The sequence below is a fragment of the Chiloscyllium punctatum genome, chromosome 24 (genome assembly GCF_047496795.1).
Source record: "Chiloscyllium punctatum isolate Juve2018m chromosome 24, sChiPun1.3, whole genome shotgun sequence".
Taxonomy (NCBI): domain Eukaryota; kingdom Metazoa; phylum Chordata; class Chondrichthyes; order Orectolobiformes; family Hemiscylliidae; genus Chiloscyllium; species Chiloscyllium punctatum.
The window spans coordinates 75,251,152-75,271,346 of NC_092762.1; the positions used below are offsets into that span (position 1 = coordinate 75,251,152).

The following is a 20,195-nucleotide window of genomic DNA, read 5'->3' on the forward strand; positions in this document are numbered from 1 at the left end:
CTTATCAAAGGCCTTTTGCAAATCTAGATAGATAACATCCACTGGGTTTCCCTGGTCTAGCCTACTTGTTACCTCTTCAAAGAATTCTATCAGGTTTGTCAGACACCATCTCCCCTTACTAAATCCATGCTGACTTGTTCTAATCTGATCCTGCAATTCCAAGAACTTAGAAATCTCATCCTTAATGATGGATTCAAGAATTTTAGCAGCAACTGAGATTAGGCTAATCAGCCTATAATTTTCCATCTTTTGTCTTGATTCTTTCTTGAACAAGGGGATTACAACAGCATTCTTCCAATCATCTGGGACTTTCCCTGACTCCAGTGATCACAACCAAACACCTCTACTATTCCTTCAGCCATCTTCCTCGGAACTCTAGGATATAGCCCTTCGAGGCTGGGAGATTTATCTATTTTTAGATCTTTTAGATTTTCTAGCACTTTCTCTATTGTAATGGCTACCATACTCAACTCTGCCCCTTGACTCTCCTTAATTGTTGGGATCTTACTCACGTCTTCCACTGTGAAGACTGACGCAAAGTACTGATTAAGTTCTTCAGCTATTTCCTTATCTCCCAGCACTAGCCTTCCTGCATCAATTTGGAGCGGCCCAATGTCTACTTTTGCCCCTCGTTTGTTTCTTATGTATTGAAAAAAGCCTTTACTATCATTTCTAATATTACTGGTTAGACTACCTTCTTATTTGATCCTCTCTTTCATTATTTCTCTCTTTGTTATCTTCTGTTTGTTTTTGTAGTCTTCCCAATCTTCTGATTTCCTAGTGCTCTTAGCCATTTTATTGGCTCTCTCTTTATCTTTGATACATTTCCTGACTTCCTTTGTCAGCCTAATTCCCCCCCGATAATCTTTCTTTTGTTTTGGGATGAACCTCTGTACTGTGTCCTCAGTAACACCCAGAAACTTGTGCCATTGTTGCTCTACTGTCTTCCCCACTAGGTTCTGCTTCCAGTCGATTTTCATCAGTTCCTCTGTCATGCCCCTGTAATTACCTTGATTTAACTGTAACACCATTACATCCGATTTTCCCTTCTCTCTTTCAAACTGCAAACTGAATTTTACCATATTATGATAGCTGCCTCCTAAGTGTCCATTTACTTTAAGATCTTTTATATAGTCTAGCTCTTTACATAGCAGAATAGCCTGCTCCCTTGTGGGCTCCATCACAAGCTTTTCCAAAAAGCCATCCTGTTAGCATTCCATGGATTCCCTTTATTTGGATCCACTAGCAACATTATTCACCCAGTCCACCTGGATATTGACATCCCCCATGATCATCGTGACCTTGCCTTTCTGTCATGCCCTATCTGTTTCCTGGTACATCTTGCGTCTCTGGTCCTGACCACTGCTGGGAGGTCTGTACCTAACTCCCATTATGTTTTTTTTTGCCTTTGTGGTTCCTCAACTCCACCCACACAGACTCCACATCATCTGACCCAATGTCATTCAGTGCCATAGATTTAACTTCATTCTTAACTAACAAGGCCACCCCGCCCCTTTGGCCCACGTCCCTGTCTTTTCGATAAGTTGTAAGTCCTTGGATGCTTAACTGCCAGTCCTGAACCCCCTGCAACCACATCTCTGTGATGCCTACCACATCAATAAACATTTACGATGATTTGTGCTGTTAATTTATCTACTTTGTTACGAATAAGTAACTTTGAATAACTTCCTCGAACTGTAGCTGTTTACACTAGATGTCTGCTGTGGATCATGCTGGCACCAGCATTTACACTGGCGTGACCAGTGTTTGAACACTTGGTGAACGGTATCATGAACTCAGTAACCCTGAAAGTTTTATTACAGCTTTTGAATTTTTCTGCAGATGCCTTTTGACCCTCTGTCATGAAAACTTAGAAAAATGCTTCATCATCAACTCCAGCAGCATCTCTGTCTCTGTAGAACCTGGTTTGCTTAACTTACAACCAAATTCATTCTTTTCAAATTCTTTTAACAAGCAGGTTGTGGGCATGAAACTTGCACTAACACATTGCCATTTATAATGCTGCAAGGAATAGTTGCCACACTCACCATTTTAACTGGTCTCTTTTAAAAAAATGGCCGTGTAACCTCTTAGTGTAAGCAGTGTTAAAGTTGGTTGGTGCAGGAGAATGCACAAAGCACATTAACTAATATATGTTCCCTAATTCATACACTTAGTGTGCAGCTTTTAATAAGTAATGATTTGAATAATTGATGTACACCAGTCTAATAAGAGAACTGGCTAAAGGGGTTACTGGAACATGTGATGAATTTTAAGTGTTCCCCACTGTTAGTAAGTTCCCCATGAACCTATTTGTGCATTAGTTGCAAGCTGGCAGACTTGGAAACCTTGCCCTTGGAACTGGTTAAGTAGAATTTTAATTACAAAGCAGCTCAAGTGGAAACATTTTGCACATTCCTATTGAAATGAAGTTAGATGTTCAGGGCCAATGAAAGCACTCTGCTCAGGCATCCTGCTGCAGTGTTGCTTGTGAAGTGAGTCTGTTAGGCAGTAGGATATTGCTTTCTGTTGCCATGTTGGACAGTAGTTAATGTGGAAAGAGTTTGTTTCATCAAGTGTTCCTTAAGCTTTCAGCGTTGGTTAAGTGCAGGAAACCGCTTAGCGAGTAAAAGGGCAGTCAAGGTTTTCTTTTCATATCTGTTAATCTTGCCCTATTTAGTTTTTGACGCTAGGGTGTTGCAAAATGGTTGTCATTGAATCTCTTGTGGTTTCCTGTTCAGGGATGTGAGGTGTGAAACGAAGAAGCTTACTTTTGCTGATATCTACTTTGCTATCAAGCGCAATTAGGGTTCAGCAACAAATGATGAACTTGTCAGTGATTTTCACATATGGAATGTGAGTAACCAAAAGAAAATATGCTTATCCCGAGCAACCACCAACAAGAGAACAAAGCGGTGGTTTTTACCCTGTTTTTTCACAGGCACCAGATTTGAATAAGAGCAAGAGTTTGAATCCATTTTCTAATCTTGAGTAAAAGTTATGGCTTCTGTCAGTTTGTGGAAGGATCCTCCAGTGTCCTTGGCCCTCTAGGTTAAGTATCTTATGGGGGAAAAGGAGCTGAGTTGCAATTAGGGATTTGGCATTCCAAAGTTGATCCCTTCTGGTCTGCGGCTTAATGCCCATCTTTACATCTTCTGAGTGGTGTAGTGATAATGTCACCAGGCTAGCAATTCCAGAATAAATTCAGGTTAATGCCCTCGGCACATAGTTTTGAATTTCGCCATGGCAGGTGGTTAAAATTTGAATTTGGTAAAAACCTGGAATTAAGGAGCTCTGTTTACAATATGTAATAAAGACTGAGTGAGTCCTGGCCAAATGTCAGGTTTATATGACAGACCTTTAGTCCATCAAATTAAAAGTGAGCATGTGCATTATTATACAGTCCATCAGTAACTTCCCAAGGCAACAACAATTACTTCAGCCATTGTAGTCAGTTTGTGAATACCTTCATGCCCTCTTTTTATATCCTCTAGAAATTCTGTATGTTCTTAAGGGATTGAATCAGGAGAGGCAGAGAAAGCTCTGTTTAGAAAAAGCCATGCTTTTGGTGAAATGGATTTACATTTGACCTTTCCCATGTCAGGAGTTATGCGTCTGTGCTGCAGGCTGTGATTTTAAAATGACGTTCTTATGCGCTGCATTTTGTCCTGTACTCCCCTCCCAGACCTTCATTCGCATATCCTAGAGCAGCTTGAAATTAGGTTAACGGAAGTAGAAATGACTGACTTTTGAAAGATTTCAGTCTGTTTGGTGTTAGCATGTTGAAAGCGATAGATTCACTGTTCATCAAGACAACAGATGTAGAGAGCAGATTTTATTTTGCTGTTGACTGATTTGGTTATGTACTTCTACAAGTTGACTGTGGTGGAAGTTGAGTGATAAAAAAGCTACGCCCGTCTGTAGACACTATGTGAGATGTTATTGTTAAGCCGTGATCCAGTTTCTGGGGCATGTGGGCCTATATGCCAACCCTGCTAGTTAGCATTAATTGACCTTGTCATTTCATGAACTGAAGGGATGCTACACTGATTCTATATGAAGTGCTCTTTTCAGTTTGGAACCAACGCACTCTGTACTTGGCTGCAGCATACCTGAACATGGGAGTGCTTGGAGTTGTGGTTACTGGCCCAGCATTTAATGTTGCCTACTTTTGAAGATTTTCATATCTGTATCAAGTCTGTATTTATTTTGAAAAAGTGAACCTTCATCCCATTGAATAATTTTTAAATGGATTAACAAGCCAATTGTATGAATCTGAAACATCCATGGTGTACAAAATACCACAGAGAGAAGCTACTGAAGATTTGGATCTTCCGGTTAATGGGGAGAGGATAGAGTGCTTCAGAGAATATCTCCGGGACACCCGCACCATCCAACCCCAACACCCCGTGACTGAACACTTCAACTCCCCCTCCCATTCTGCCAAGGAGATTCAGGTCCTGGGCCTCCTTCATCATCACTCCCTAACCACCTGATGCCTGGAGGAAGAATCTTCCACCTCGGGACCCTCCAACCACATGGCATTAATGTGGATTTCACCCGTTTCCTCATTTCCCCTCCCCCCACCTTATTCCAGTTCCAACCTTCCAGTTCAGCACCACCCTCATGATCTGTCCTACCTGTCCATCTCCTTTCCCACCTATCCACTCCACCCTCCTCTCTGACCTATCACCATTGCTCCCACCTCCATCCACCGATTGTACTCTCAGCCACCTTCTCCCCAGCCCCACTCCCCGCCTATTTATCTCTCCACCCTCTTGGCTCCCAGCCTCATTCCTGATGAAGGGCTTTTACCCAAAACGTTGATTTTCCTGCTCCTTGGATGCTGCCTGACCTACTGTGCTTTTGCAGCACCACACTCTCGACACTAATCTCCAGCATCTGCAGTCCTCACTTTTGCCGGGAAGAAGATTTTGTTGGCTTGCTCCTGTCCTTTGCAATCTGTAGTGTCTCTCCCTTCCCCTGCCTAAATAACAATCCAACTTTCTGTGGACATAACCCTGTTCTTCTGACATCTCTAGTTAAGAAACTTCTTTCGAATTTCTACTCTATTACCATTTGTGGGAGGTGACTGTTGCCACAAAGGATACAGCAATTTGAGAGAGAAACTCATCTCTATTTCTGGAAACTTAAGAATGGACAATAAATTACCTCATTTGAAAGGCCCCTGGATGGGTCTGTGAATAGGAAGGGTTTAGAAGGATATGGGTCAAATACTGGGCAAGTGGGACTAGATTAATTTAGGATATCTAGTCAGCATGGAGGAGTTGGACCGAAGGCTCTGTTTCTGTGCTGCACAGCTCTATGATTCTAAATTAATTAGTGTCTCCCATAGGTCAATAGGGAAGCAAAATGATTACCACATTTTATTTTTCTTCACGGTGGCTCAGTGGTTAGCACTGCTCCCCCATAGCGCCAGGGACCCAGGTTCGATTCCAGCCTCGGGCTACTGTCTGTGTGGAGTTTGCACATTCGCCCCGTGTCTGTGTGGGTTTCCTCTGGGAGCTCTGGTTTCCTCCCACAGTCCAAAGATGTGCAGGTCATGTGAATTGGGCATGATAAATTGCCTTTAGTGTTAGGTGCATTAGTCAGAGGAAAATGGGTCTGGGTGGGTTACTCTTCAGAGGGTCGGTGTAGACTGATTGGGCCGAAAGGCCTTTTTCCACACTGTAGGGAATCTAATCTAATCTAATCTAATCTTTTTGTAGTTAAGGTTAAATCTGGGCCAAACTTTGGTAACCAGTGGCTCACATATACAGAGAGTTAACCTTGCTGTTTGATCACCACGAATCTTTTTTGGGCTTGAGGCGATGCTTAACAGGAACATTATCACCTGGAAAATGGAGTATCCATGATTACTTTTTATACTGTACTGAAATTAATAATTTATTTACAAGTGTACTCTATTCCAATATAATAGTTGCTTCATATGCCATCCCTGCCCCTCCCACAGACCCATAAAAACTATCTAGCTCCAGGTGTATAAATAATGAGATGGCCTTAACATATTGTCTTTTCAAATATGAAATTGTGTTCTTCCTCCGAGTTTGCATTATGATCTTGAAGTTGAGCAGGCAGTTGAATTTCTACCCAGGCAAAGCTACCGCTGAAGCAGCAGTGCATATTTATCAGCTGTTAACATTTGAAGAGATTCAGTGCTCTCCTGTTACCACCAGACTTCCTATTCACCATATGCTTCCCCATCCTCCCCGTATTTTTCTGGCTGGTTTCCCTGACTGAGCGAAAGTGCGGCAACAATGGTGGGGGGAGGGGGAGTTGTGCTGAGGTTTGTAAATTGCTGCCTTCTGAATTTACTTCGGGGTTTTCGTCTTGTGGTTGTTTTGTGTTTGTATCATTTGCTGTTCCAGTGCTACCACTTAAAATTTCTGAAGAAGTCTAGCGGCGACTAGATCTCAAAAGTTGAGACACTTGCCCACTCCAGTTCCGTTCCTAGTGGATCTGGAGAGCTAGTGGATCAAATTGTTGGTGATTAGTGAGAAAATTGTAGAAGCAAACCCGGTGTGATAACTGTATATACATTTAGAGGCACTTCTGTACTCATGGAGGTCCAGATATGGTAACTTTTTGATTGAATAGCAATGACTGTGCTCAGCTTCTACGCTCTGTTCTGAGCAACGTGAAGTGCAATATAAAATGCAGTGTGAACCTTCATCGTGCGTCAGGGTTTAAAATAACTAAACCTGGAGACATTTTTACTGTGCTACATCGTCATGAATGATATTGGGAGATAATCCGCCTGATTCTGTCAGTGTTAATTGGTCGCTAAGCAACTAATTAGCATTGTGATAGAAAGAGCTTGTTAACTTCTTCCCCCTGCACCGCCCCCCCACCCCCATCTTTGAAATGTATGTTATGCCCCAATGGTGCCGGTCACATTCCTTGCACATGGGGTTGCAACCAGTCTGGTTCTTATATGGGCTGTCTGGAGACAGTCCGATGGCACTTCAGACTTCCATCTTTCTCTTTCTCCACCCACACCCCCCCCCAAAAAAAAAGCTTTTGGGAGCTGCAGTGTGGGCACTGTGTTGGTGCCGTGCTGTCTGGGAGATGACTAACCCCTTCTCGTTTTCCTGACCTTCTCCGAGTAGTGTGGGTGGTGATTGGCTGCTGCAGGTTTGTGCAATATTCTTCTGGGCAGCTTCTTAAAAGTTACGAATCCTACTGATGGTCTGAACTCAGTGACTGCACCTACATTACAAATCGTTTCAGGGTGTCCCTTCCATTAAACCTCTGGTCGTGGTTCATTGTAAGGCACCAAAACCTATTTTGTAGTTTTCACTGGTACCTGGAAACTGTGCTAAATCTTAACGAGTTGTGATTGTGTTTAATTTAGAGTCTCCAAAAACATTGAGACTCTCAGTCTGAGTCAATCATTTTATGCAGTACTACCCCGTATCTGACTGTGGCCGGGCAAATCTCCCTCGAGCCAGCTGTTCCCCATCGTGTGAACATGTCAGGATTGAGAGCCAGCTGCTTCTGTGTTCACTGGAACTGAGTGGTTGACGGATTCACCTCTGAGTCAGAAGGTTATGGGTTTAACCCCAGGGACTTGAGAACAAAAAATTAGCCTGTCTCTTACAATGCTGAGTGGGGACTACACTTGTTAGAAAAGGTACTTTTCGGATAAGGCTTCAAGCTGGACCTGCAAGTGAACAATGATGGGGAAAGTCATTCCTGGTACCCTGTTCAATGTTTATTCCTTGAACATTGCAGGAAAGAATTTATCCATACTACTGTTTGTGAGAGTTTGCTGTGTGCCAGTTGGTTATTCCTTTTTGTACAAAGCAACAGTGACTGCAGTTTGGAAGTATTTCATTGGTTATGACTTATGTCATGTCTTTGGCTCAATATGGCAGTATCTTTTTAAGTGACATGATCACAATGTCATCATTACACCATGGTATAATGGTCTGGTATTCCATTTCACCCTGGACCACATGAAGCATGACACTCTACTGAAGGCCTCCAGTTAATGTTAGACACTTATGCGCCTGTGATTGCAATATTTATTGGTAATAATTATCTTTTGGATTCGTCACTGTTTCTGCCCAGTTTCTTATGTTTTGAGAGAGAAAATGGATATTGCATCAGGTGGGGGCAAACCTGCATCAATAATGTGGTAATTAAGATGAGGGCATTTATTTGTCATAAAACACTGTAAAACTACAGCCTTGCACTGCTCGAGGCCAGGAATAGCTATTGCTGTCCCAAAGACAGATACACTGATATAGCAAGAAATGAAGTGCATTCTGATGGGAGTGGACAGTGAACTCATTCTTAGAAAGGAGTGACATAGAGTCTGATTGTAATGAACGTTTGTGACCAGTACATGTTGGTTCTGCCCTGTAAAAGAGGAAGATGTCATTTTTGTGGATTTTTTTTTAACGGCCTTGTACTTTGAGATTCAATAATGCAAAAACCATTTAAGTGTCTGCCTGACTTGCAAAAATAATAAAGACAAATTAGCTTGCAAATAATCCATTTGTGATATTGAAGCGAATTTTTGATTTCCCATGGTGAGCGCAAATAGCCTGTAAATGATTTATTAATGAGTGTAAGTGCAGCAGGAACTGTGGCCCAAAAGTGCTGCTGCCTTACACAGGACAAATGTAGGAAATCCATCATAGTCAGTCCTTGGGGACTGTAAATAACGGCTTGTTAAATGCTGCCAACTCCTGAATTATCTCTTCAGCAAGCGGAAGCTTTAAATTCAGAGGTGTTGGCAAACTGTCTTCCTGGCAGCATCCCACATGTATATGCTACTTAACCCTTAAGTGCCATTGAGCTTGCATCATTGAGAGAATCCCACAAAATTGGATTCATCTATTTGATTTTCGCGACATGCATTAATGCAGCATTTTTGTCAGTGTAGAAGGCGTTCAAAGGCAAAGTGTAAGCTCTTCGATTTCCCTTCCTTTTCCTTCTCTGCCCTTCCCCACCCTGAGAATTGTTGGTTAAGGCAGTTTCGTGTTATTGAAGATGTGTTGAATCTTGACATGCAGATTTGGTGGCAGTACTATGAAATGATCCTTCTTGAAGCGATTGAAAACCAGATTTTCCCAAGTTGGCTAAACCATCGTACAGGAGTAGGATTTATCCATTTTAAACTCTGTGTCTAATCCAATTAAATCCTGGCTGATTATTTTCTTGTTTCAAATTCATGTCTTGGTTCCATAATCCCTCAATACCATTGACCAACAGAAATCTATCCATTGACCCTCCCTCAGCCTCAACTGTTTGGAGACAGAGTTCTTTATTTCTCCTGCCCCTTCATGTGAAGTGCTTCCTGGCATCACCACAATGGCCTAGTTTTAATTTTAAGAATTCCGCCTCCTTGCTCAGGAAGTTTGAGTTCCTTTTGAAACCTTGGAATTGTTTTGTGATACAACCACATTGATACTCACCTCCAATTTGTTGTCTGGTTTTGTGCACACATCCATGAGTTTGGTATCAATTCAGACTGATCAACAGGAAGGCAATGTCAAGAACTGTCGTCAGGTTTGGTCTTCTTTATAACACTATTTATTACATATTAGGACTAAATATTGCAAGCCGTGATAATTGGTGATGTACCAGACTCTAATCTTGCTGTTACATTATTGAAAGACTGTACCATAACCTCTGTCACCTAATGTTTGTGTATGTATGTTATGTGCTTCTCTGTATATGTTTCTCTCTTCCCATCGAAGTAACTCCACCCATATTATGCTATTTAAACCCAGTGAGGAGTAGCTCCACAACATCCTTGTAAGGTTGCTCCAGGGTTCTGAAGCCCTTGCATCATAGATTTTCTGTTTGATCTCTGTACAGGTCTGTGTGCAGCACACAACCAATTAAACAGGCAGAAAATCTTTCTCTGCACTTTGCTTTGGGAGCTAGGTTATGTGAATACAAGCTCCATATACCAGCCTCACCTACAGGAATAATCCTTGTAACTTGGAGATTCAGAACCAAAGCAAGATTAATATATATGCAAATGTTGGCATAGTTAAGTATATGGAACCCTTTCATTCTAACTCTCTGACCACTACGATATCTTGGATTTCAAAGTATGTTTGTAATGTTCTACAATTACCCTGTATAAGGAAATAAATTCCATTAGACCAGCTAATACACACACTTTGCTGTATGATATGAGCTATGAGTATAGAACATTTCATTGCTCAATTTTAAAGCCAGAGCATGACAGGCACGGTGGCTCAGTGGTTAGCACTGCTGCCTCACAGCACCAGAGACCTGGGTTTGATTCCCACCTCGGGTGACTGTCTGTGCGGAGTTTGCACATTCTCCCTTTGTCTGCGTAGGTTTTCTCCAGGTGTTCCAGTTTCCTCCCACAATCCAAAGATGTGTGGGTCAGGTGAATTGGCCATGCTAAATTGCCCACAGTGTTAGGCACATTAGTCGGGGGTAGATATAGGGTAGGGGAATGGGTCTGGGTGGGATACTCTTTGGAGGGTTGGCATGGACTTGTTGGGCCGAAGGGCCTGTTTCCACATTGTAGGGAATCTAATCCATATGTCAAAATGCTGATTGGTACGGATGGAGTTTCCAGCGGCCGCACAGCTTGGAGGAAATATTGTCTTTGGCCTGTTTATGATTTTGTGTGACTATACCGAGAGAAGTGATCTGATCAGGATGACCATTATCGTATCGGGTGGCTTTGACATGCCCTAATTCAGCACCAGATTTGTACAGTGAATATATGGCTCTAGTGCTATTGATAGGTTGTCAATAAGACCAATCTTATAGCGTGATTCTCTTGGCAAATTTCTCAGCCAATGAGGACAACAAAGATGGGTGCTCATTTGACAGCTCCTTTTGAAAGGAAAATTTGAGTGCAGGCTGGAGCCAGTTCAAGCATGTAAGGAAATTCCCACATATGGCAGCAGATTCTAGCAAATGGATCACCTACCTGTGGGAAATACATAAGAGTTAGGAAATCCAGTGTCATTCCAGTGCAAACCAATTTCTCATTTGGTCATTCACTATGTTGCTATACTGAAACCAATACTCAAGTTACTGAGTTTATAAGTTGAATTGATTCTGATTTAGTCAAATGATGGTGGGTCTAGATTGCCATGATATAGTATTGCAGTGCAGATGTTTATGGCTTTGTTGAGTGGTAGGATGGTAAATAGGCTAATAATTTCAAATCCACCATGTCGACATTGCATTGTTATCAATTTATTTAAATCCACTATGGCCTTTGTAAAGATGAAAGAATCTTTCACCATGTAAGTGGAAAATTTGCTCAAAACTGATTGTAGCAATTCACCCAATCACTTGGTCAGTTCATGTTGTGTAGAACCAGTCATGGATAAGATGAGGAGTAAAGGGAAATCACTCTTGTGTGCCCATTTGTAGAATTCATCACCACGGTTCAGCATAACATACATGACACAGCAGCCCATCGCCCTTCCAAATCCAGTAAGTAATTTTCTTAACTTTGCTTTTGAGTAGGGTTGCCCAGTCCTGCTTAGCACCAGGGACATAAATAGAAATTGCTGGAATAGCTCAGCGGGTCTGGCAGCATCTATGGAGAGAAATCAGAGTTAATATTTTGGGTCGAGTGACCCTTCCTCAGAACTCAACAGGGCTAATGGACAAGGATTTGGACTTGTCGTTAACAAAATGCAGACTATTCTTAATATCGTCAATCTTGACTATTCTCGTCCTTTTTGTTGGCTTTTACTGATAGGTGCGTCCAGGCTGATCTGAGGCCTTAAAATGCTGCCAAACGTTCATGCCATCCAAATAGCACATTCTTCTCACACGGTATAAATATTGTTTTCCCTTGTTTTGATATTTCTTGAATATTGTCCTGCTGAGTGCAAAGCCTTCTATGACCTGTGTCCATTTTCAGCCATTCTCCAGTTTTGTTCTGCCAAATGACAGTTTGTGTGGAGGTTAGTAAATAGGAGTCACTGAATGGTGCAGCTATGAAACACAAAATTTAAATCACCAGACTGTACATTCCAGAAGACTGTGAAATTGCAGCATCCTTTTAGCTACTGTAGATTCCAAACAGCAATTTCATGTGACTGGAATGTAGGGGGGGGTCACATGAATGTTTGGCTCCCCTCTTAAAAGTAAGAAATCTTGGAATATTTGCATCTTCTCTCATTGTGACTGGATGTCTCTAGAAACAGACTCCACTGGGAACTTCATGGCTGGTTTGATATTGATTTCTGTGAGATGTACATGGAGGATACTTGTCTATGTTTGTCCCCTGACTGAATAAACCCAATAACATTCACTCTGCTGGTACTTGAGCCATTCTGCTTTGCTCACTCATGTGATAAGTGTCACATTGACCTATCTACCACTGAGGATTTTGTTGTGGTACAAAGTAATTTAAAAACAAAATGCAATTTTTACCACCATCAATTTTATTTTGGTGTAAATTGCCTTAAGTACACTAGTGCTCCTGTGTCATTATGTGAAGTGGCATTTACTCTTCTCCTGTTTTAAATCCCAGTTTGTATTTTAGGGCCGAAAATAATTGATTAATTTTTGAACTAATTTGTATTTATAGACTCCTGACTTAATTGGCTTTTAAAAATTAAGTGGCATGTGCTATTGATAAGGATGGACGAATTGCATTTAGAAAGCATCTTACCAGGCAATGGATTGCATGGCTTTTTTTGATGCATAACATGTCGCAACCATGTCTCGCAAGGCAATTTCTGACAGCTAGGTAAAAACAAGGACTGCAGATGCTGGAAACCAGAGTCTAGATTAGAGTGGTGCTGGGAAAGCAGGTCAGGCAGCATCTAAGGAGCAGGAAAATCGAGGTTTTGGGCAAAAGCCCTTCATCAGGAAATCTGATAAAGGGCTTTTGCCCGAAACTTCGAATTTCCTGCTCCTCAGATGCTGCCTGACCTGCTGTGCTTTTCCAGCACCACTCTAATTTCTGACATCGGGTGATGAATTAACTGAGTTACTCTGCTCCTCGGTGCTGCTTTTAATGACCAGTTTTGGCCAGTTGCACAGGGAGAATGGTTTGTTCTTTTGTGGAGATGGGGGAGATTTAACATCCATGGCAACTGTTAACAGGCATTGATATTGCACTTGGCTTGACAGCTCATCAAATGAACAGCAGGGTCAACAATGCAGCATCCCAGTGGTAGTCCAGTCAGAGATGTTATAGCCCAGATTGTGTGGCCAGTCCTTGGAACTGAACTTGAAAGTGTAACATTCTGAACTAAGCTCGCAAGGAAGCAACACAAGTTTTTGTCACCCTCTGTCCCGCATGTTTTGTCTTGGTCTACCCTACACTTGCTACACCATGTGATAGACGGAATGAGAAATCTGCTGGCAGACAATAGTTTCAATTTATCTTCTTTTTTCTATTTTGGTGTGTTAATTGAAGCTGTTTTAGCAATCGAGTTTCAGGTGCTCAGAGAAGTTTGCAAGATGAGATGCTTAAGTAACAAAATCTCATCTGATCAAATGGTGCAAACGTATGGGACTAAGAACTGTCTCAGTAATCATAGCAGGAGGTCGCGGCTGTAGTAACGAAGGCTTAACTTGTGAAGCATTGTTTCACTGTCCATGTACACCAAGAACCTGACTCTTGCTGTGAGTTTATTTCTTTATTGTTGCATGTGAATGGCAAAAACACATAGTTCAAAATAATCCAAAACCAACAAGTGTTTAGAAGCTAGGTGAACACAGCAGAGGTGCTATCGTTGGCTTTAACACCCCGAGGGGTTAGGGAAAGGGGAGATTTGGTGTTGCTGTGATGCCTCCCATGGTTAAGCAGTCTGCTGGCAGTCTTCTCTCTCTTTCTCTCTCACCTAAGCTTTTGATTGAAGAATGGGCCATTTGGCCTACGCACTGGAAAATGTCTGGCACCATAGCTGTGAAAAACAATGAAGGAAAGTTTCAATACAATGGTTTGGACATTCTTTATTGTTATACGCCCATTACTTTGGATTGTAGTTTTCCTCTCTATTTGTTCACCATCCAGCATCATTAATTAAGCTTTTTTAAAAAAAATCTCACTTAAGATGTTGCCACTAACTATTCATTTACATTCTGCCAGTTCCCTGAATCTAATAGAGGTTTTTGTACCTTTTTCTTTTAAGAAGCGCTCTGTGACGACTTAATTTGCTCCTATGCATCAGTACTCATAGAATCATACAGCATGGAAACAGGCTCTTGGGTCCAACTCATCTGTGCCAGCTACATTCCCAAACCAAACTAGTCCCACTTGCCTGTGTTTGGCACTTGCCCCACTTGCCCCCGCACAGTGTGTGATTGCTGACTGTCGTGGATCCTGGTAGGTACTGGCACAAGGGAGCCCCATCTTTGTACAAACCTGCTGACAGTCTGTTTACAACAGAGAATATGGCTTTTATTCAACAGTGTGTTTATTATTTATGCATGAGAGGTTCTTTTCAGCTGTTGGCTTTCTGCAGGTATCCAACCACTTGTATTTTAATTTAGTGAGTTATTAAACCTGAACTGTGTTATCTTGATTTCCTGATTTACAAAAAAAGGTGTATGTGTGTTGGGAGCCAGCTAGGCAGGGAGATTTTTTTTTTGTTTTATTTTAAGAGCTTATTTTGGCGACACATATGTAGAAATCCTTTTTGTTTCTTGTCTCTTTTCCAACCCAAGTCACATTAAATTGTGTTCTTTTTTATCTGCTTTGCTTTATGTGTGCTTGATGAGTTTGTCAGCCTGACTGGTTCGGGCTGAAATATTCTGAAGTATGTACACTGTCTCCGAGGCCTGTCTCTCCCTCCTCTACATTTAGCCTTCAGCAGTGAATCCTAATTAAAAGCTAGAGCTTCTATTACTGTCAGGATTTGAATCCCCTTTTGTCTGATTTCTTTAAAAAAAAAGTTGTCTTAATCCTAAATACAGATCTGCCTTTTTAAAAAAATCTGACAGCATTAAAGTATTTTGGTTGTAGCTCCACTAATTCAGTCAAAATGTGGAAGAGATGATACCCATTTGTATTTATGGCCATGCTCTCCAGTGGGCTCCATACAATATTGCAAGGCCTGTTGGTCAATGTTAGCCCTTCAGAAGTATGCTTGAGAGAGGAGCACGGACGCACCTTCAATTATACTGAGTCACTTCGTTAAATGGAGTCAAAGTACCACAAAGGGAGTTACCAAGTATTTTAATGAGTTATGTGTTCTCAATTCCAGTGTCGTAGAAGCTGCTGGATCACGCACTGGTTATCAAACTGTCATCAAAGGATCTGTTATGAATCTTTTGTTATGTAAGATGTATAATAACATTACCAGTCAGTAATGTGACTGCCTATCCTTTGCAGCAAAAAACTAGTCTAGAGATCAGGTTTACTGTGTCAATGCATGAATTTGCATACTATATTTGTTTTATTTAAATCCCAATCCTTTTTCTTCCTAGACTGAAATTGCAAAGAGACTGAATGTGATCTGTGCCCAGCTCCTTCCTTACTTGTCACAGGAAGTAAGTGTGACTTTTAACAGTTGTGCAATGTGTTGATTTGTTTCATATTAATCTGAAATGTGAAAGATTTTTCTGGATGACTGGCTAAGTTTTTCAAGCATGTTCCTGCTTTCATTGATTGCATTTTTTTGCAACTTGTTAAACTTTCAAATTCTTCTCAACACAGAAGCAATGGTCATGTGAATGAAAGAAAAAAGATATTGGGTTTTTTTTTGGATTTCCTACACTGACCCTCCGAAGAGTAACCCACCCCCCTCTGACTAATGCACCTATCACTATGAGCAATTTAGCATGACCAGTTCACCTGACCTGCACATCTTTGGACTATGGGAAGAAACCGGAGCACCCAGAGGAAACCCACATAGAGAATGTGCAAACTCCACACAGACAGTCGCCCAAGGCTGGAATCAAACCTGGGACCCTGGTGCTGTGAGACAGCAGTGCTAACCACTGAGCCACTGTGCCACCCTAGTGTCATAGTGTCTTTCACTACAGCATGTCCCAAAGCCATTTACAGTCAATGGAAGACACTTTAAGTTGAGTCAATATTCTAATGTAGGAAAAAAATAGCAGCCAATTTGCTCATTTCTTCAAATAGTAAAGTGACAATGATTTAGATTAATTTTTTTTTGTGTGATGTTGTTGAAGGATAACTATTTAGCGAGGACACCAGGGATAACCTCCCGTTATAGAGTCATACAGATGTACAGCATGGAAACAGGTCCTTCAGTCCAACCCGTCCATGCCGACCAGATATCCCAACCCAGTCTAGTCCCACCTGCCAGCACCCGGCCCATATCCCTCCAAATCCTTCCTAAGTAATGCAGTAGGACCTTCTAAATCTCTCTGAGAGACCAAAGTAGGACTTTGGTTAAACGTCTTGATGGAAATATGGGCAACACACCCTCAGCACAACACTGAAGAGTCATCCTGGATTTTTCTGCTCAGGTCCTTGTGTGGGATTTGAATCCATGATCTTCTGAGTCTGAACGTCATATGTTATGACCATAAATGGAATATGAAATGAAAGGAATGTATGGTGTGAAGTCTCAAATGGGGTTCTTGGACTAAATGGTTCAGGAATGAAAGGAAGTCCCTGAGGTTATAGCCTTGCCTCTGTACTTGTGGCAGAGATATTTGAATCTTCCTCAGAGGGATTGAATTCAAGAGTCGTGAGGTGATATTGCAGCTGTACAGGACCTTGGTAAGGCCACATTTGGAGTACTGTGTGCAGTTCTGGTCACCTCACTTTAGGAAAGAAGTGGAAGCTTTGGAGAGGGTGCAGAGGAGATTTACCAGGATGTTGCCTGGAATGGAGAATAGGTCGTACGAGGATAGGTTGAGAGTGCTAGGCCTTTTCTCATTGGAACGGCGAAGGATGAGGGGTGACTTGACAGAGGTTTATAAGATGATCAGGGGAATAGATAGAGTAGACAGAAACTTTTTCCCCGGGTACAACAGAGTGTTACAAGGGGACATAAATTTAAGGTGAAGGGTGGAAGGCGTAGGGGGGGATGTCAGGGATAGGTTCTTTACCCAGAGAGTGGTGGGAGCATGGAATGCACAGCCTGTGGGAGTGGCAGTCAGAATCATTGGTGACCTTTAAGCGACAATTGGATAGGTACATGGATAGGTGCTTAAGCTAGGACAAATGTTCGGCACAACATCGTGGGCCGAAGGGCCTGTTCTGTGCTGTATTGCTCTATGTTCTATGTTCTATGTTCAACGATTTGACAGTACTGTATTAGTATGTACAACAGAAATAAAGAAAAGAGCAGCGATCACACTTCTTGCTCTTGAAACACAATGTTGCATTGTATGGTGCCAATGATGACCTTTCGTACATCTCAAGGTGTTTTCTGTACAGGAATACAGTATTTCTGAAGTTGTAATATTGGCTGACTGGCAAAATGTTTTTAAAAACAGTAATCTTCCCGATATCCGGTATGCATGGGGAAGGGTTGGGGTGGGACCTGTTTCTGATGAGAAATGCTGGGAGAATTTGACTCATTGCTGCCACTAGATGGATGTGCGTTTTGAAAACCGCTCCTAAATATGGGTATGCCTGGCCGTGATGGGTGATTCTGTCTGTCTTTATCCATAATGCAAATCTTTAACTCGCTTTAATAATTCATCTGACCCATTATTCCCTTCCAATTACTAATATGGGTAACGTCTCCATTATCTGGATCCTAAGAATCTGGAATTCTCATGAACCTCATCTCACATTCATAAGGGGAATTCTGGATGATTGGGATCTGGATAATGGGCCTTGACTGTATATCATTTGATCAGTCCCCAGGCAGATGTCAGTGCTCCCGAAACAAGTTTGTAAAGGCTACTATATTATGGTAACATCCACTGTACACTGTGTTGCACCTTCGAGGTAAATTAATCCTGATACTTAGCTATTGAATTGGCTTTATTCTGGCCAGTTTTTGCTGAACCTCTTTCTATATATCTTTTCAGCATCAGCAACAGGTAATCCAGACCATAGAACGTGCAAAGCAAGTGACCATGGGCGAATTAAACGCTGCCATCGGGGTCCGAGGACTTCCCATTCTACCACCCCCAGTATGTATTACCTCTTAACAACATTTATTCCATCATACGTGAGTGTGATAGACTTTGCATATTTGGAATCTCTTGCAAGACAGACTGGAAAGTAAGTGCTGATAAACACAACCACCAGCTCCACACCACATACACACACTTCCCACACGCACACAGCCCAGAAAGGAATAATCCACCCCCCCCCCCCACCCTCAAAATGATGGTAAGAATATATAATCTCACTTAGTTAGACTGGGACAAAACATCTCCCGAAAGCATGCTTGTGGAGCCAGGTCCTAGTTTATCTGGAATATTTTGGGAACACAGTTTTGCTCAAACAAAGAACACTACTTGGATAGGAATTTCAAGGGCTCTGCGTATTTAGTGCTTATTAAGTACAGAAACTGTTATACAGCATTATGCAGGGATTACACAGACACTTTGGCTATACAGGGCGATGCAGCTGCTTTGGCTAGCCAGATTATGATGGTTTAACTTGCATTAAAACGTGTCTGTTGGAAGACTGATGTGCAGCACTTCTGAAAGAATTCCTTGCTTTGGTGGCAGTCACGGCGTTTTGTGGCTCCTGCTGTGTTTTTAACAAAGAAAATGTAGATGTAAACGATGAGACGCAAGGTCTTTTGGTAATGTTGAGTTGAGTGGAAATGTGATGATGTGTTGTCCACATCCGGATGGTAGCCGTCTCCAAGTGAATGTGCTGGATTTTCCAAGGCCAGCAGCTGGGAAGAGCAAGACCCTTTGTTTTTTTTTATTACTTTACTAGATCTGCCCGCAGCTGGTCGCACTGAGTCTGGCCAGCTGTGCTGTCATCGCTGGAGGTTGTGTGGACTTGCATATCTGAAACTGGTGGCAACAACAAACCCTCTCAACTGCCAAACATGGCTTGGCGGTCTGACAATCGATTTGAAAAGCTATCCCTCTCCAGCACTGGCTTGCATAAAGTTCAGAATTAAAAGAAAGACGAGTTAAAAAGTAGAATGTTTGGAAAGAGGGATTGAGGCCCTAATGAGGTTATTTCTTGTTATTGCTCGCATGCTCTTCAGACCCACTTATCTGATAAGGCTCTGAGTGTGTGCAGGCAAAGAGAATGCCAAAGTCATTGGTCAGCGACAGAAAGCAGCAGCAACGGTGTGCACATGACACTGCAGGAAATGTGCATTTAGAAATGGCTTTTAGATTTTAAAGTAATAATTTTTTTTAAAAAACCAGGGCCGTGCCTTGCTTTCCAAGTTGCCCCCTCATCACTGAATAAAATGGAGGCTTGGCTTCCAGTGCCGGCCTTCGCTGGTGAAGTGTGTTTGAAGTTTATCAGCCTCTTTGGACGTGCTATGATACTGCCGTGGCCATCGCATCCTGAGATGGGACTTGATCCTGGACTTCTTGTCCAGAGTTAGGGGCACTGCAAATGATGCTTTTGGATATCTTCCATGTCCCCTTCATAATGAATGCAAGTTGTTGTTGACTCTAAATGATTTCCCTGCACAGAAACACCCATTCTTGTCATTTGAATATATTTTGCTCTTTTCTTTCTTTACTCTCGCTCTCTCACTCTCTCACTCTTTCTCTCTCACTCACACGCTGTCCCTTTGTGTCTCTGTTTTTCTCTCTCTCTCTACCCCCTCTCCCTCATACACACACACACACACACACACACTCCCCCTTTCCTCTGTCTCTGTCTCTCTTTTTTTTGACTACACTTGCACATCAGTCTCTCTGTAGAGTTTCGATTAAATTGTCTGGACTCTTCACTTTACAAAGATTCAGTTTCTACTCTCTTAATTTAACTCTGTGAGAGGCACGTTTTCCTTGTGTCAACATGCACCTCCTAGAATCGGTTTCTGACCTTGGTGAGGCAAAAGGAAGTGAAGTTCTCGAATGGCCTTCCTCCATGACCTGTTTGGAGGTCAGGTTTGAGGTGTAGTTTTGAGGGGCGGGAGGTGTGTGTGTGTGTGTGTGTGTGTGCGCGTGCGCTTGCCAACAGAGAGAGGGAGTTATGGACATCCTCTCTCTCTCAGGGAGGGCCTGCTGTTTATGTTATGGAAAATGTCATTTTGGAATGAGGTCATGGTACAAAGGTTATGTAGTGACAAGCATTGCAGTGTCTTGTGTACAGAAAGTGGCATTACAGG

At 42.1% G+C, this 20,195-nt stretch overlaps 1 protein-coding gene across 1 annotated transcript in view; it reads left to right on the forward strand.

The window, feature by feature from the left end:
• LOC140494705 (transducin-like enhancer protein 1) overlaps positions 1-20,195 on the forward strand; it is a 167,036-nt gene that overhangs the window by 70,080 nt on the left and 76,761 nt on the right. Inside the window, exons 5-6 of the mRNA XM_072594209.1 lie at positions 15,430-15,492; positions 17,962-18,066. Coding sequence (XP_072450310.1) covers positions 15,430-15,492; positions 17,962-18,066 — 168 coding nt within the window. The remainder of the gene's footprint in view (positions 1-15,429; positions 15,493-17,961; positions 18,067-20,195) is intronic.